The sequence below is a fragment of the Chiloscyllium punctatum genome, chromosome 6, assembly GCF_047496795.1.
Source record: "Chiloscyllium punctatum isolate Juve2018m chromosome 6, sChiPun1.3, whole genome shotgun sequence".
In the NCBI taxonomy this organism is placed as follows: Eukaryota; Metazoa; Chordata; class Chondrichthyes; order Orectolobiformes; family Hemiscylliidae; genus Chiloscyllium; species Chiloscyllium punctatum.
The window spans coordinates 29,087,739-29,106,679 of NC_092744.1; the positions used below are offsets into that span (position 1 = coordinate 29,087,739).

Here is an 18,941-nt window from a genome sequence, read left to right on the forward strand (position 1 = left end):
CCAAGTGCTTTACAACCATTATAGTTCAATCAATTTGTAACATAGGAAATTAGGCAGTCAATGCACACTTCAGAATAAGTCCAGTGAAGTTCTATGGATGGAACTTAAAAATAAGGAAGGGATGATCATCTTGATGGAATTGTATTATAGACCTCCAACAGTCAGCAGGAAATTGAGAAGCAAATATGTAAGGAGATCTCAGATATCTGTAAGAAAAATGGGATTGTAATGAGAGGGAATTTTAACTTTTCAAACATAGACAGGGACTGTCATAGTGTTAAAAGCTTGGATGGGGAGGAATTTATTAAGTGTGCACGAGAGTACTTTATTTTTCAATATTTGGGTGTGCCTACTAGAGAAGGTGCAATTCTTGACAATTCTGTTGGGAAATGAGACAGAGCAAGAGACAAGGGTGTCAGTGCGGAAGCACTTTGGGTCAAGTTATCATAATACATTACTTTTTAAAATAGTTATGGAAAAGGATAGAACTGATCAAAAAGTTAAAATTCTAAATTGGAATAAGGCCAATTTTAACTGTATGAGATGGGAACTTTTAAAAGTTGATTGGAGGAGGCTATTAGCAGGTGAAGGGATGGTTGGGAAGTGGGAGTCCTTTAAGAATGTGATTTGAGAGTTTCAGACACAGTATATTCCTGTTGGTGTGAAGGACCAGGCTGGTATTCATAGGGGATGCTGGATGACTAGAGAAATTGAGGCTCTGGTCAAGAAAAAGAAGGAGGCATATATCAGGTGAAGACACCTGGGATCAAGTGAACCCCTAAATGAATATAATAAGGGTATTAGGAGTACACTTAAGAGGGAACTCAGGAGGGCAAAAAGTGGACATGAGACAGCTTTGGGAAATAGAGTTAAAAAGAATTCAAAGAGATTCTATAAGTACATCAAGGGGAAAAGGGTAACTAGGGAGAGAATAGGGCCTCTTAAAGGTCAATGTGGCCATCTGTGTGTGGATCCAAAGGAGATATTATGAGTATTTCATGCCAGTATTTTCTGTGGAGAAGAACATGAAAGCTAGGGAACTTGGGGAAATAACCCCAAGACCGATCAGGTGTTTCCCAGAACTTTATGGGAAGCTAGGGAAGAGATTACTAGGCCCCTTGTTGAGAATTTTTTTTGTTTAGATTAGATTCCCTACAGTGTGGAAACAGGCCCTTCAGCCCAAACCAACCCTCCAAAGAGTAACCCACCCAGAACCATTTCCCTCTGACTAATGCACCTAAAACTATGGGCAATTTAGCATGGCCAATTCACCTGAACTGTACATCTTTGGACTGTGGAAGGAAACCAGAGCACCCGGAGGAAACCCACACACACACACAAGGAGAATGTGCAAACTCCACACAGACAGTCGCCCGAGGCTGGAATCAAACCTGGGACCATGGTGCTGTGAGGCAGCAGTGCTAACCACTGAGCCACCGGGCCGCCTGATATTTGCATCATAAATAGCCACAGGTGAGGTGCTGAAAGACTGGAGGGTGACTAATGTGGTGCCATTATTTAAGAAAGGCTGTCAGGAAAAGCCAGGGAACGAGAGACTTGTCAGCCTTATGCTAGTGGTGGGTGAGTCATTGGAGAGGATGCTAAAGGACAGGATTTCCCTGCATTTGGAAAGGCAAGGACTGACTAGGATAGTCAGTATAGCTTCAGTGCACTGTCCTGAACTAGGGTCACTGGACGCAAAACGTTAACTCTGATTTCTGTCTGCAGGTGCTACCAGACAAGTTGAGCTTTTCCAGATTTTTTTTGTTGTTGCTGAATTCCAGCATCCAAGTTCTTTCACTGTTTTATTTAATGGCGAGGGGCATTTAGGACGCTTGCCTTTATTGGTCCTAACATTGAGCATAGGAGTTGAGACGCATGTTGCAGCTATATATGACATTGGTGAAGCCACTTTTGGAATTCTGGTTGTCCTTCTATAGGAAGGATGTTGGGAAACCTGAGGGGGTACAGAAAAGATTGACAAGGATGTTGCCATAGTTGGAGGGTTTGTGTTATCGTAGGAGGCTGAATAGGCTGGGGCTTTTTCCCCTGGAGCATTGGAGACTGAGGGATGACCTTATTGAGGTTTATATGATCATGAGGGGCATGGATAGGGTAAATAGCCAAGGTTTTTTTCCTAGGGTAGGGGAGTCCAAAGCTAGATGGCATAGGTTTAAGATGAGAGGGGAAAGATTTAAAAGGTCCTGAGGGGTACGTTTTTCATGCAGAAAGTGGTGCATTTATGGAATGAGCTGCCAGAGGAGGTGGTAGAAATGAGAAAAATTACAACATCTAGAAGGCATCTGGATGGGTTCGTGAAGAGGAATGGTTGACATGGATATGAACCAAATGCTGGCAAATGGGACTAGGTCAGATTGGGGTCTCTAGTTGACGTGGACACGTTGGACAAAATGGTCTGTTTCCATGTTGTATGACTCTATGACCAAATAAATAAATGACCAGTTCATGTTGTCCAAACCACTGGGACTACTCTACCCCTCCTTTTTCCAAAAGCAAAGATGAAAAGCTTGCATTTTTGTTGCATTTTTCATGGCCACTGGATGCATCAAAACACTTCACAGCCAAAAAATGCACTTTTGAAGTGTAATTGCTGGAGTAATGCACAAAAACTACTGCCTGAGCAATAGTAATTTATGATGAAAAATGAAGTTGATCCTGGCTTATGCTAAGTTATTGGGTGGCACAGTGGCTCGGTGGTTAGCACTGCTGCCTCACAGCACCAGGGTCCTGGGTTTGATTCCCACCTGTCTGTGTCTGTGTGGGTTTCCTCCAGGTGCTCCGGTTTCCTCCCACAATCCAAAGATGTGCAGATCAGGTGAATTGGCTATGCTAAATCGCCCATAGTGTTAGGTGCGTTAGTCAGGGGTAAATATAGAGTAGGGGAATGAGTTTGGCTGGGTTTCTCTTCGGAGGGGCGGTGTGGACTTATTGGGATGAAGTGCCTGTTTCCACACTGTAGAGAATCGAGTCTAATCTGACTATTTACAACTGGGCCAACGGTTGGGTGCCTATAACTGGGCTCAATTCCCTTTTGCTCAAATACAGTTTTCAAAAAGTGAACTAAATCTCCCACACTTTATTGCTATTCAACATTTATTTGATATGATTTGATTTCATTTAATTTGATTTATTGTTGTCACATGGACTGAGGATGGATGAGGATAGAATGAACATTAGCTCAATTTTCAGGCCATCCATGATGGAACAGTAAGTTAAATCTCGTTCTCACACTCCCACTCGGTGTCAAAGATATGGATTCAGTAGATGTCTGGGATTATGGGTCTGGGGAACGAATTGCTTTATGCAGAAATATAGAGTTCCCTGAAGAGAAGAACAACATCACAGTAACAAAAACAAACTGAACTTGTAATCGACAATTTTTAATAAGAGAGGATGGTGATAGTAGTGTCAAACCCGTCCTTCTGAACAAATTGTTCACACATTCTTCAATGTGTTTAAAAATGATACCCACCATCCTGACAAAGTGCTCCAATAAATCCTGCAGTGCAGTCACATGTTCCCAGCTCCTTGTTACAAACACCTCCATTTTCACAATCAGCACAGGCAAATTGGCAGTTTATACCCCACCGATCAGCTGGGCAGTCTGTATAAAGACAGTGAGAAATCAGTTGCTTTCTATAATCTAGTTTAGATATCCACAATGCACATTGTGAGGATACCATAAAACCACTGCACTACCATAAAACCACATCAGGTGGGTTTGCTCTGCCATTCAATGAGATCTTGGCTCAACTCCAATTTCTGGCCTTTTCCTTGCAACCCTTGATTCTCTTGCTAATCGAAAATCGATCTACTTAATGATCCATCCTCAACAGCCCCCTGTGGTGGGCTTAACTGAGCAACCCCTTACTCTGAGATGATGCCGTCTGCTCCTCGGTTCTACAATAAGGCGAAACCAACCTTCCCACACTTATCCTGTCAAGTGCTCATAGAATCTTGTATGTTTCAATACGTTTGCCTCTCAATCTTCAAAACCACAATGAACTCACGAGCTCAGCCTATTCAACCTCTACTCATAAGATAATCCCTCCTGGATCAACCTAGTGAGCCTCCCCTGGACTGCCCCCAGAGCCATTGTTGCTGTCTTTAGATAAGAGGATGAAAACCGTTCACAGTATTCCAGAAATAAAAGCAGAAATTGCTGGAAAAGCTCAGCAGATCTGGCTGCATCTCTGGAGTGAAATCAGAGTGAGTGTTTTGTGTCGAGTGGCTGTTCCTCAGAACTGATGGTAGCTAGGAAAATGTCAGCTTATATGCAGAAGATAAGGTGGGGATAAGGAGTAAACAATAAAAGCCCAAAGAGAGAGGAGAACAGTTGGACAAACAAAGGAGAGAATAACTATCTGGATAGGAGGGTGAATAACTATTAATGGAGACTATTAGTGTTAATAGTGGGTTTTGTGAAATAACCAACTATGTGTTAACAAGGCCTGATGTGTGTAGTTTGGGATAAGGACATGGGAGAGCTCTAGACCTAAAGTTATTGAACTCAATATTGAGTGCAGTGGGCTGCAGGGTCTCCAAGTAGAAAATGAGGTGCTGGAGCACTCTGTCCAACTGTTCTCCTTTCTCTTTCTGCTCTACCCTCACCTCTCGTTTACTCTTTATCCCCTCCCCACCATAATATCCTCTGCATATAAACTGATCCAGACAATAGGACAGCATTCTCTCACATGCATAAATGCATCTTGTAGATAGTGAACAGTCTTTGTGGAATCATGAAGTGATTTACTCCCAACAGAATTCCCAGCTGTTGATCTGCTGTTATAGCTACAGCACTTATATGTAAACAGTTCAGTTTCATCTCAGTGGTAACCCCCAGGTTACCATTTTCACCAGCTGATGGTCGGGGATTCAACTATGGTAAAGGTATTGAATGTCAAAAGGTGATGATTAGATTCTCTCTGGCTGGAAATGATAATTGCCTGGCACTTATATGGGATAAATATTACTTGCCATTTATCAGCATAAACCTGGATATTGTCCAGGTCTTGCATCATATGGACACAGACTGTTTCAGTATCTCAGCAGTCTTGAAAGGTGCTGAAAATTGTGCAATCATGAATGAACATCCCCAGTTTTTACTTTATGATAGAGAGAACGTCATTAATTAACCAGCTGAAGATGGCTTGGGCTAAGACACAACCCTGATGAACTTGTTCAGAGATATCCTGGGATTGGGATGCTTTCAGCTCAGATTATAATGTAGTCAGGAGCTAAGTGGCTTTGATAAACCCAAACTGCACACTGTTGTTATCTAAGTGCTAGGAGAAAGTGATGACTGCAAATGCTGGAGATCAGAATCGAGAATGTAGTGCTGGAAAAGCACAGCAGGAAAAACACAGCATTTGAGAAGCAGGAGAATCGAAGTTTCGGACATAAGTCCTTCATCAGGAATGCTGTTATGTAAGTGCGGTTTGTTGATGACAACTTCCATCACTTTGTTGATGATTGAGAGTACACTGAACCACAGTAACTGGCTGAGGTTGATTCGTTCTACCTTTATGGACAGGACATACTTAGGCAATTGACAACATTGTTGACATAATACCAGTGTAATATTATAGTGGGACAGCTTGACTAGTTCCCAAGCGCAAGTCTTCAGTACTTTTGCCGGATTTTTATCAGGCCCCAAAGTTTTTGTAATGTCCAGTGCATTCAAACCATTGCTGGACATCACACAGATTAAATTGAACTGGAATGTTGGTATTTGCGACATTGTGAACGTAAACGCAATGCGAAAATCATCATCAACTCAGCAAGTCTGGCTTAAAGTGAAACAAATGCTGATGTGTTGGGTTTCACCCATCATTGTGGATACTTATGGAACCTTTTTCTCCCAATCATTGTCCACCATCACAACCATTCAATGGTTGTGGTAGAACTGTAGAGCTTAGATCTGACCTGTTGTGGGCTTGCTTACCTCTGCCAGCTTCACAAGTTAACATTTCATTTTTAGATGCTGCTCATAGCTTGCACTCTTCACTATTTTAGGAAAGGTGATGATAAGTCATGCTGATAATTTTGGATATGCCTTACCTATTTCACAAGACAATCCCATTTTGCCAGCAGGACAGATACACTGACCACTCCATGAGTCACAAGGTGCCCCTCCACAGTCACAATTCTGCCTGCAGTTAATTCCAAATCTCCTGGAGCTGCAAGCTGTCAACAATAAAAATGAGTCGGCAAGAGTGGGGATTGAAGCAATAACAAATTAAACCATTTTCAGAACAATCTGAGTAGGAGAAACTTTCCCATTTCATCTCCTTGGAAGGGATGAGTACCAAAGGGACTAGGCGTTTCTATAAAACAATATGAGATATCAATGTCAATTCAAGGTGTGTGTGTTTCTTATTAAAAGTGAAACAACATTATTTTCTGCTCCTCCTCACTCTAACCTTGATTAAAACCTTCCTCTTTACCAAACTTGTAGTCATCTCAATTAATGTCTTCTGTTGTGACTCAGTGTTATACTTTTACACATATTAAAAACATCAAGGAATATAGGGATGGTGCAGACAAAATAGTGATGAAGTAGAAGTTCAGCTGTGAATGGAGACGTGTGTGTACCAAGAATGGTGGTCCTACACTTTTTAAAAAATATTTATATTTCTTTCCTGCTTACATTTCTGTATCTCTTCCCTTTGCCTTCTACATCATTGCTGGTTATTATCCGAATCATATTGCTCCTGATCCTTGGACAAAAACACTTACGCAAATGGCACTGGTCTCCATGAAACCCTGGTGGGCACTGGCGATCACATTTGCCAGTCTCTTGATTGCATGGCACACCAATTGGACAGTCACAATGGAATGCACAGCCAGCACCATAGAAGCCAATAGTGCATTCTGTTGAAAAGAGACACGGAAGCTCGTTTAAGAATAAATGAAAACTGTTTTTGTGGCCATAATCTTTCCAGCTGGATGGTGTAACTTGAACACATTACATTAAGTACGTACACACAAGCATTATGTTGAATCGTAAGAAATAGCTTCATCTTCATTTGGGCACTACCTCGACATTGGGGTGATTGTCTTTCACAACGAGAATGTACTTGTCACCTCTATGAGTGCACACATGCACCAAACCAAAGCAAAATGTCACTGGCTGCCTCAATAATATAAATTTTGTAACATGAAGTGGTACTGGATATCCATCGATTTACTTTGAGTAATAATTTTGTAATGGGGAAACGAACATTGATGTTTACCCAAAGTTGATAAAGTGCCAAATCAGGATTTAAAGCTAAAATAGTTTACATCAAGTAAAAGTATACTTCTTTGATGCAAGAATTATGATGCCAATAAATGAAGGGTATTAATTTAATGTATTCACTTCATTTTTAATGTAGTCTCTGCATCAGATGATATGCAAGTAACCTGCTTCCTTATCTCAGCTGAGAGATGCACAATTGCCAATTTGAAGAGGAGGGGGATAATAACTTGCAAATTCAATGCAATATGTCTGAAAGTAAGTGCAAATCCTTAGAATTTTGTTTCACATAACAGGCGCTTGGCAACACATGCATTACCTTTCTCACATCCAAGGCCATGGAAACCTGGTTTGCAAATGCATGTGCCATTTTTAGGGTCACAGCCCACAGCATGTGCATGCACACATTGACATTCTTTGGAACATCCAGGTCCAAATGTCCACTTGGGACAAGCTGCAAAAGAGCGGAAATGAGTATTATTTCTTGAATCTAGAACTGACCTATGGAGAAGGAAATCAATGAATGTACCTGAGGAAAGAAGCACCCGCTCAGTGACATTGTCATTCTTAATAATCATTGTTCTTTATTTTACCCAGGAAGAAATCAGGAGATGAGATAATCATTCAAGACATAACTGGAGCATTACAATGAACAAAAATGATTTCTTGTCAATTTCTCCCCTAGCCACTCAAGATTGAATTGAAAAATAGCAATGATTCTGCAATAATACTGGAGACACAGAATGGACAATGAAAGCAGTGATCAAAAGCATAGTGACAAATTTTGGATCATTTCAAAATGTTTGTTGAGGTGAGAGAGCCGTAATCATGGTTAAATCCAAGACGCATAGTGATGAAAATGAATCCAAGAATGAAGTCAGGATTGTATTCTTTGAAGAGTGAATATTTTGATACAGTGATGCTAAATTAGTGAGATAATTAATCAGCATGCTAAGAATTTGCTAATATTGGCCTGAATCAGTTTAATGGCATTTCATAAGATTAGTTGTAAACTTATAGTCATGTTGACACTGGATAAATATTACTCATAATGTTACTGTTGAATAAAAATACAAAGCTGCATGCATGAAAGACCACAGGCAAACTTTAATCATGCAGTCAACATAATAGCAAAAAGTGAAGTGTTTGATTAAAACATTTGAGGTTTGGTAAAGTTTAAGTTACAGCTCCATGAGGATATGTGGGGTATTGGCCAACTTTGTGAATTTAAAGCATTCATCTCATGAAAGTTCAATGCAATAAGGGATGGAATTATTGGCAGACAGGCTCACTGCTATGTCTGATACCTGTATAAACTAACAGTAGATATATAAATAACAGCACACATCTTAAGGAATATCACTCATCAAAAGATACCTCTTGACCACAAGACTTTCAACTATCAGTCAAAGTCTTACAGATGGAACAAAGCCATCACAAAGAATTGTCCAAACGTCATTGCAAAGGATACTTGGCAATAGTGCAGAATGGAAAGAAATTGTATGAATACAGAGAAGGGTGTACAATTTATTGTTACAGAAAAAGAGGGCAAGGGTGCTGGTACTTCATTTTGTATCTCCATGTGCTATATTTGATCAAAAGGAGCTCAGAGTCAACAATGCCTTGAAGTTACTTTGCTTGAGACACAAAAAAGCACACTATAGAATGAGATCCAATTCCAAGCAAGGAGGATGGATAAATCATGAGCATTTCATGGTTTGAAACATCAACATACTTACATAAATGGCAGAAGCGTCCATATAGTCCAGGGTCACACAAGCAAGCACCATATAATCGGTGACAGTAGCCATTACTGGCACAATTACATCGTTTATTACATCCCTTTCCAAAGAATCCTTTAGGGCAACCTAACAAGAAGAAGAAGGATAAGACATTTACAAAACATACATATCCAATATTTTAGACATATTGTCAGTAAACTAGGAACCAATAAATTGGAAGAAACAGCTTGTAAAATTTAGATTTCCAAATTACATTTGGTCATCAAAGCTCTGACTAATTTACCGAGTCATAGAGCCCTTTGGCCCAATAATGGTCTATATCGACCAAGATGTTCATCATCCACCTGAACCCAATTTCTCCACACTTGGCCCATATCCTTCTAATCCTTTCCTTTCCATGTATTTGTCCAAATGCCTTTTAAATGTTGTTAATGTACCCACTTCAACCACTTCTGCTGGCAGCTCATGCTATCTGCGTACCATCGGCTGCGTAAAAACGTTACCCCTCAGTACCCTTTTATTCTCTCCCCTCTAGCCTTAAACTGATGCCCTCTAGTCCTTGATTCCCAAACCCTGGGGAAAGTACTGAATGCATTCAGCCTATCCATGCCTCTCATACACCTCGATAAAGGTCCCTCAGTAAGTTTTTTTCCTAATGAAAACCAATTTGCCTGTTAATGTTATTTGCAAAATCCATCGAATGGACAATATCATGACCTTATGGGATAAAAAATCAAAGTGGCTGATTTAAGAAACATGGGCAAATCTTTTCTCATCAAATAATTACCAAACTTCCTATTGAAAATCACAGTTAAATCTGCCTCCATCATAGAAGGAAGCAAGCTCAACAAAGAGGGGGAAGAGTTTCCTGGTTTGAAATGTTTGGACACATCAACTAAACAGCAAATCAAATAAACTTCTTTATGGCCAGATTCCTCCTTATTTGTTGCACCTAGGTATTCATACATACGTCAGATGTAGGAACAAAACAATAAATGAAATGAACTTGAGAAAGCTCAAGAAGATGCATTCCCTGACCAATCTGAGTCAACCTGCCTGGTTCAAATTTTAAACAGAGCTCGGCAGTTAACTGTGAATCTGCATTAATTGGTGTTCTTTCCAAAGAAACTCCTCTAACAGTCAAAACTAGACTTGAATCCATTTTCCTTCCATGCAGAGTATTTGTTTTGTATTCTCCTTAAGTCTCTTTCTTGCAAATCGTCCTGATGAATGCAAGATGAAAAGTTTTGACAAAATGTGACTTGTTTCAGCTGTAGTCAAGTTCTATATACTAAATAACCTTATAATATATATTTTGTAACAGCAAGGGTACCAACCATCTTCACAAAATTCTCCACCAATCCCAGGTGGGCAACGACACGTCCCTGTAACTGCATCACACGATCCTCCATTCTGACACTTGCAGATACTGTTGCAATCCTTTCCAAAGGTACCCTGGGGACAGGCTAAGGCAGAGAAAAAAGGCAAGTGCAGACATGAGCTAAAATCTATTTATGCCATTGCCATATTTTAAATTGACAACAACAGTCAATTCTAAGTGGAACACAGGTAAGTGATTAGTATTTGAGTGGGTGTGTTCTAGACCCTAGGTCCTACTTTCGTAGGGCCTCCCTCCCACCCTCCTCCTCTAACCTAACTTTAAAGTCCACAGGTTATTGACTCAGTGTTCTTGTTTTTGGAGACAAAGTGTACAGTCATGGCAGCGCAGGCGGTGGAATGTTCCTCCTGCAGGATGTTTGAGGTAGGGGTGACCACCGATACTCCTGCCGACGAAGCAGTCAGATCCTGATCCTCACCGAATGAGTTAGGGAACTGGAACTGGAGCTGGATGAGCTGAGGATTATTCGAGAGGCTGAGAGGGTGATCGATAGAAGCTACAGGGACATAGTTACGCCGGAGAACAGAGGTAGCTGGGTAACAGTTAGAGGTGGGAAGGGGAAGAAGCAGGCAGTGCAGGGTTCCCCTGTGGTCATTCCCCTAAAAAATAAGTATACAGCTTTGGAAACTGTTGGGGGGGACAGCCTTGCAGGTGTAAGCTGCAGTGAAGGGGTCTGTGGCTCTGAGACTCAGAAGGGAAAGGGGGAGAGGAGGAGAGCGCTAGTTATAGGGGACTCTCTAATTAGAGGGATGGACAGGCGGTTCTGTGGACATGGGCGAGACTCTCGGATGGTTTGTTGCCTCCCGGGTGCTAGGGTCCGAGACGTCTCGGACCGTGTCTTCAGAATCCTTAAGGGGGAGGGTGTGCAGCCAGAAGTCGTGGTACACATTGGCACCAACGACATAGGTAGGAAGAGGGGTGGGGAGGTCATTCAAGAGCTCAAGGAGTTAGGCTGGAAGCTAAAAGCTAGGACGGACAGAGTCGTCATCTCTGGGTTGTTGCCGGTGCCACGTGACAGTGAGGCAAAGAATAGGGAGAGAGTGCAGTTGAACACGTGGCTGCAAGGATGGTGTAGGAGGGAGGGCTTCAGATATTTGGACAATTGGACTGCATTCTGGGGAAGGTGGGACCTGTATAAACCTGAACCAGAAGGGCACCAATATCCTGGGGGGTAGGTTTGCTAGCACTCTTCGGGGGGGTTTAAACTAATTTGGCAGGGGGATGGGATCCGGACTTGTAGTCCAGCAAGTAAGCTAGCTGTGTGTCAGGATGCCCAAGACTGTAGGGAGGCTGTGGAGAAGGTAGCACTGACAGGGACTACTTGCGGACAACAGAGATGGGCTCAAGTGCGTATACTTCAACGCAAGGAGTATCAGAAATAAGGTGGGTGAACTTAAGGCGTGGATCGGTACCTGGGACTACGATGTTGTGGCCATCACGGAAACATGGATAGATGAGGGACAGGAATGGCTGTTGGAGGTTACTGGTTACAGATGTTTCAGTAAGATTAGGGAGGGTGGTAAAAAAGGAGGGGGGGTGGCATTGCTAATTAGAAATGGTATAACGGCTGCAGAAAGGAAGTTTGAGGGGGATCTGCCTCTGGAGGTAGTATGGGCTGAAGTCAGAAATAGGAAAGGTGCAGTCACCTTGTTGGGTGTTTATTATAGGCCCCCCAATAGCAGCAGAGATGTGGAGAAACAGATTGGGAAACAGATTTTGGAAAGGTGCAGAAGCCACAGGGTCGTAGTCATGGGCGACTTCAACTTCCCAAATATTGATTGGAAGCTCTTAAGATCAAGTAGATTGGATGGGGCGGTGTTTGTGCAGTGTGTCCAGGAAGCTTTTCTAACGCAGTATGTAGATTGTCCAACCAGAGGGGAGGCCATATTGGATTTGGTACTCGGTAATGAACCGGGACAAGTGGTGGGCTTGTTAGTGGGTGAACATTTTGGTGATGGTGACCACAATTCTGTGACTTTCACCGTGGTTATGGAGAGAGATAGGTGCGCACAACAAGGAAGATTTTACAATTGGGGGAAGGGAAATTACGATGCTGTAAGACAGGATTTGAGGAGCATACGTTGGGAGCATAGGCTGTCAGGGAAGGATGTGGTGGAAATGTGGAACTTTTTCAAGGAGCAGATACGACGTGTCCTTGATATGTATGTACCTATCAGGCAGGAAAGAAATCGTCATGTGAGGGAGCCTTGGTTGACGAGGGAGGTTGAATGTCTAGTAAAGAGGAAGAAGGAGGCTTACATAAGGTTGAGGAAACAGGGTTCAGACAGAGCAGTGGAGGGATACAGGATAGCCAGAAGGGACATGAAGAAAGGGATTAGGAGAGCTAAGAGAGGGCATGAAAAATCCTTGGCGGATAGGATCAAGGATAACCCCAAGGCATTCTATGCATATGTGAGAAACCTGAGAATGACGAGAACGAGGGTAGGTCCGATCAAGGACAGTAGTAGGAGACTGTGTATTGAGTCGGAAGAGATAGGAGAGGTCTTGAACAAGTACTTCTCTTCAGTATTTACGAACGAGAGGGACCGTATTGTTGAAGAGGAGAGTGTGAAACGGACTGTTAAGCTAGAAGAGATACCTGTTAGGAAGGAAGATGTGTTGGACATTTTGAACAACTTGAGGATAGACAAGTCCCCCGGGCCTGACGGGATATATCCTAGGATTATGTGGGAAGCAAGAGAGGAAATTGCAGTACCGTTGGCAATGATCTTCTCGTCTTCACTGGCAACGGGGGTGGTACCAGGGGACTGGAGAGTAGCGAATGTTGTGCCCCTGTTCAAAAAAGGGAATAGGGATAACCCCGGGAATTACAGGCCAGTTAGTCTTACTTCTGTGGTAGGCAAAGTAATGGAAAGGGTACTGAGGGATAGGATTTACGAGTATCTGGAAAGACACTGCTTGATTAGGGACAGCCAGCACAGATTTGTGAAGGGTAGGTCTTGCCTTACAAGTCTTATTGAATTCTTCGAGGAGGTGACCAAGCATGTGGATGAGGGTAGAGCAGTGGATGTAGTGTACATGGATTTTAGTAAGGCATTTGATAAGGTTCCCCATGGTAGGCTTATGCAGAAAGTCAGGAGGCATGGGATAGAGGGAAATTTGGCCAATTGGATAGAAAACTGGCTAACCGGTCGAAGGCAGAGAATGGTGGTAGATGGTAAATATTCAGCCTGGAGCCCAGTTACAGTGGAGTTCCGCAGGGATCAGTTCTGGGTCCTCTGCTGTTTGTAATTTTTATTAATGACTTAGATGAGGGAGTCGAAGGGTGGGTCAGTAAATTTGCAGATGATACAAAGATAGGTGGAGTTGTGGACAGTGAGGAGGGCTGTTGTCGGCTGCAGAGGGGCTTAGATATGATGCAGAGCTGAGCTGAGGAGTGGCAGATGGAGTTCAACCCTGCCAAGTGTGAGGTTGTCCATTTTGGAAGAACAAATAAGAATGCGGAATACAGGGTTAATGGTAGGGTTCTTAGTCAGGTGGAGGAACAGAGGGATCTTGGGGTCTATGTACATAGATCTTTGAAGGTTGCCACTCAGATGGATAGAGTTTGTAAGAAGGCCTATGGAGTATTATCGTTCATTAGCAGAGGGATTGAATTCAAGAGTCGTGAAGTGATGTTGCAGCTGTACAGGACTTTGGTTAGGCCACAGTTGGAGTACTGTGTGCAGTTCTGGTCGCCTCACTTTAGGAAAGATGTGGAAGCTTTGGAGAGGGTGCAGAGAAGATTTACCAGGATGTTGCCTGGAATGGAGAGTAGGTCGTACGAGGATAGGTTGAGAGTTCTCGGCCTTTTCTCGTTGGAACGGCGAAGGATGAGGGGTGACTTGATAGAGGTTTATAAGATGATCAGAGGAATAGATAGAGTAGACAGTCAGAAACTTTTTCCCCGGGTACAACAGAGTGTTACAAGGGGACATAAATTTAAGGTGAAGGGTGGAAGGTATAGGGGAGATGTCAGGGGTGGGTTCTTTACCCAGAGAGTGGTGGGGGCATGGAATGCGCTGCCCGTGGGAGTGGTAGAGTCAGAATCATTGGCGACCTTTAAGCGGCATTTGGATAGGTACATGGATGGGTGCTTAATCTAGGTTAGAAGTTCGGCACAACATCGTGGGCCGAAGGGCCTGTTCTGTGCTGTATTGTTCTATGTTCTATGTTCTATGTTCTACATCACTTTCTCAAGGGTAATGTTATAGAATTGTTTAAAACTCAACACAGACATTTTAATTCTGACAAACCAAAACTTACCTTTATGTTTAACTATTTGAAAATATATAAAACAGGTACACAAGCTTAATTTCCAACCCTGTACTGGAGCAGAGGATGTACAGAGAAAATACAGATCCATGAGATGATTTAGGACAAGTTGAGTTTCAATCGACATGGATTAGTGAGATAAAATGTCTCACCCACTGCTGGCTGTAGAAATGCAAAGTGAAATCAGAAGGATAAATTGTGAGCTCGTTCCGATGGGAAAAGCTCATAACAGCAAGTAACCCTCCATTCCTACTTTCTGCAGGGCAATGTACCACCTCACTCAAAAAGCCACAGTTCAGCTAGATTGGGAAATGTGAATGCAGCAGGTTAAGTAGGAGAAACTGTTGTGAATTTTTTACACTGCCAATATAAAGTAAATTATGTGATAACCTATGTATAATTGTTCAATAATGCGTGGTGACTGATCGTGGTGAGTCTGGATGGCAGCACCAGTACCCTTGACCTTGATATGTTCAACAATGCACCAAAATACTATAAATTTTAATAAAGCAATAAATAATTCATTGCATGCAATTTGATTAAATATTATTTTCAATGGATCTAAGAGAAAATAAAACTAACATTTTGTGCAGCAATATTTTCCATTTGTAATATCAGTCATCTTTCCCTTTAATCTACAAACAAAATGTCTTGACCAACTCTCAGTTTGAAATTAGCCTCAGTCAGTATAGTGAGGAGGATTGATATTGGTCTCTACAGCAAAGAGAGAGAGAGTCCAGAGCTGCCTGCCCACTGCAAGGGTTCAGGACTTCTCCTTAGGACTGCAGTGAATTTGCTATGACAGGGGGAAAATCTACTTGTTGTGCACCATGTAGCCACCAACAACAAAGGCAAGACAACAAGAGACTCTGCCTACAGTGTGTGAGGTAGTGTGTAAGAAACTAAAAAGCAGCACCTCAAAAGATAATAATTTGCAGATTATTCCCTGAGCTATGAACAAATTTGCACAGGGCAAATACAATTAGAGAAACAAATGCATGGCTTAAACACTGGAGTGGGAGAAAAGGGTTCCAGTTCATGGGACACTTGCATCAGTACTGGGGAAAGTTGGATCATACCACAGGAATAGTCTGCAGCTAACAATGCTGTGGCTGGTATCCTAGTAAGCTGCCTATGCAGAGAATTATAGAGGGCTTCTGAAGAGTAAATTGGAGAGTAAATCAACAGATTTAAAAGGTTACAAAAATGCTCAAAGAACAAAACCAAAGGCCCTCTATATGAATGCACATAGCATTTTGAATAAACTAGATGAACTGATAGTGAAAATACAGATTTATAAGTATAGTCTGTTTGCCATTACAAATACATGGCTGCATGATGACATAGATTGGGACCTGAATATTGAAAGGATAGGACAATCAGGAAGGACTAAAAGCTAGGTGGAGGGGGAGCTCTGTTAATTAATTTTCATATGAGGACTGGAAAGAGTGATAACCCATGTTCAGGAAACTAGGATATATACAAAGTTTGGATAGAGAGGAAAAATGATCAAGGCAATAAGTCACTTGCGGGAGTAGTATACAGGCCCCCTAAAATCAACCACACAGCAGGTTGGAACACAAATAAAAATCTATCGGAGACTTATCAGAAAGATATGACAATAACTGACAAATTTAAATCACAGAAAGATTGGAATAATCAGATGGACAAAGTTTGCCCAGAAGACAAAATGTTAAAGTCATTTCTTAGAACAGCACATTCTAGAATTGTGCAATGAGATAGGGTTAATTAATAGGCCTCATAGTGAAGGCGACCCTCAGTAACAGTGATCATAATGTGATTGAGGTTCACATTCAGTTTGAGGTCAAGAGGACGGCTAATATTTTAAAGTTAAGGTCAGGTTTAAGGGTATGAAAGTGAAGTTAAAGTACACTGGCTAAGGGATATGGTCAACAGAGATACAGTGAGAAACATGAAAGGAAAAATTTCAGAATACACATAATAGCTACATTAGAAAGGGAGGACTCACCACCCGTGGTTAACTAAAAACGTTAATGATAGAATCAAATGCAAAATAAAGGCATATCTTATGTAGATTTGTGGGGTGGTAGGTCAGAACACTAGACAAGGTTATTAAATCTTGTAAAGGCTGACTGAAAGACCAATAGGAGGGAACAATTAGAGTCTGAGAGGAAGCTAGTGAGAAATATACATGCTGTAAGAGTCTATGACTTCACAAAACAGTTTCTAGTCAAATATAAATAAAAGATAAAGAGTTAATAAAATGAATGTTAATCCTAGGGAACTGGTGATTAATCATACAATATAACATAATGGTGTAAGGAATGTTGCATCAGTCTTTACTGTAAAGGATAAAAGAAACATCCAAAAATAGGGAGATGCATTGTTGTAGTAATCTCGAGCCCTAATGTTTGGATGTAGGTCCAAATCCTACAATATCAAATTGTGAACTTTGAATTCAATAAGAAGCTGGCTCATTGGTGACTATGCAACCCCTCTCAGTTGTTGTAAAATCCCACATGGCCCACTAAAGTCCTTTAGAGAAGGAAATCTATCATCCTTACTGTGTCTGGCCCATGATTCCAGACTCACAGCAATGCGGTTTGTTTTTAATTATCCTCTGAACAATTAAGGATGGGCAATAAATGTTGGCCTATTGTTAGCACAGTGATAAAAAGATCCCAGGAATGAATTAAAAAATAGTGAAAATCAGGAACTAGAAGGGAGGGAGAACTGAAGAAAATTATAATAAATAGGGACGTAGTACCGAGCAAACTGTGAGAGCTGCACATTGACAAGCCCTCAGGTTCTGATGGACTAACTGTTAAAGAGTTAAGGTGGCCAGTGAGATAGTTGATGCATTGGTATCAATTGTCTAAAACACCTTTGATTCAGCAGTTGTTTCATTGAATTGGATGTAGTTCCTTTATTCCTAGAGGGAAACAGAGAGTTGGAAACTAAAGGCCAGTTAGCTTAACATCCGTCATTGGGAAAATGTTAGAAGCTATTATTAAAAATGTTATAGTAGGGGCCCTCAACAATTTCAGGGTAATCAGCTGAATCTGAGATGGTTTTGTGAAAAAGAAATCATGTTAAGAAATTAATTGGAGTTCTTTGAAAGTGACATGTGTTGTGGTTAAAGGGAAACCAGAGGATGTACTATATTTGGATTGGCAAAAGACATTTGTAAGATACTTTATCAAAGGCTACAGCAAAAAATAAAAGCTTGTGGTGAAGAGGAAGACATATTGCCATGGTTAAAAGACTGGCTAACTAACAGGAAACAAAGTAGTCTTAAAAAGGTCATTATTTATTTGGCAAGATATAACAAGTAATGTACTACAAGAATCTGTGCTGGGGCCTCAACTTCTTACAATATCGATAAATTACTTAGATGCAGGGACTGAAGCAAAGGTTGCTAAATTTGCTGGTGACACACAGTTAGACAGGGATGTAAATGATGAAAGGTATATAAGGAAGACACAAAGGGTTATAGGTTGACTGGACAAAGATGTGACAAATTGATTATAACATGGGAAGATATCAAATTGCCCATTTTGGTTGGAAAAATAAAAACGAATACAGAAGAAGGGAGGTTATGTTTCAGTATACTGCTTCTGGCTGGAAAGCACATCTGGAATAGTGCAGACAAGAATTGTCTCCTAACTTACGGAAAGATGTAGTTCAAAGAAGGCTCACCAGAATAATACCTGGAATGGGTTGATTGTCTTACAAGGAAAGGTTGGACAGGCTAAGCTTGTATCCCATGGAGTTTAGAAAGGTAAGGGCACGTTGACTGAAATATAAAAGATCCTAAAGTGAATACGGAAATGATATTTCCCCTTGTGAGAGCACTTAGAGCTAGAAGTCACTATTTAAAAATAAGGAGACAACCATTTACATCAGAAGTGAGGATTTTTTTTTTCTCTAATGCAGGGTGCTGAGTCTTTGAGACTCATTTTTTGTCCAACAAGAGATGGAAGGTTATTGGAAGGTGGGAATATGCAGCAATCAGATCAGCCATGACCTTACTGAAAGGAGGAACAGACTCAAAGGGGTGAGTGGCTTTCTTCTTCTCAAGATTCACATGTTTGAATGTTCATCTGTAAATTTAAATACATAAATCAAAAGTGGAACATACATAGAAGACCATAAAATATAGGAGTGGAAACAGGCCATTTGCCCCAGCAAGTGTACCTCACCATCTGATCATGGCTGATAGGTTTCTCAATCCCATTTTCCTGCCTTCACCACATAATCCCCAACCCCCAACTAATCAAGAACC

General features: G+C 41.4%; 1 protein-coding gene across 1 annotated transcript in view; it reads right to left on the reverse strand.

Annotated features, from left to right (window-relative positions):
• The window catches only part of LOC140478814 (uncharacterized), a 309,839-nt gene that overhangs the window by 47,715 nt on the left and 243,183 nt on the right, over positions 1-18,941 (reverse strand). Inside the window, exons 15-20 of the mRNA XM_072572218.1 lie at positions 10,338-10,466; positions 8,998-9,126; positions 7,578-7,712; positions 6,760-6,894; positions 6,082-6,207; positions 3,494-3,625 (exon numbers count right to left, since the gene is read on the reverse strand). Of these exons, the coding sequence (XP_072428319.1) occupies positions 3,494-3,625; positions 6,082-6,207; positions 6,760-6,894; positions 7,578-7,712; positions 8,998-9,126; positions 10,338-10,466 (786 nt within the window). The remainder of the gene's footprint in view (positions 1-3,493; positions 3,626-6,081; positions 6,208-6,759; positions 6,895-7,577; positions 7,713-8,997; positions 9,127-10,337; positions 10,467-18,941) is intronic.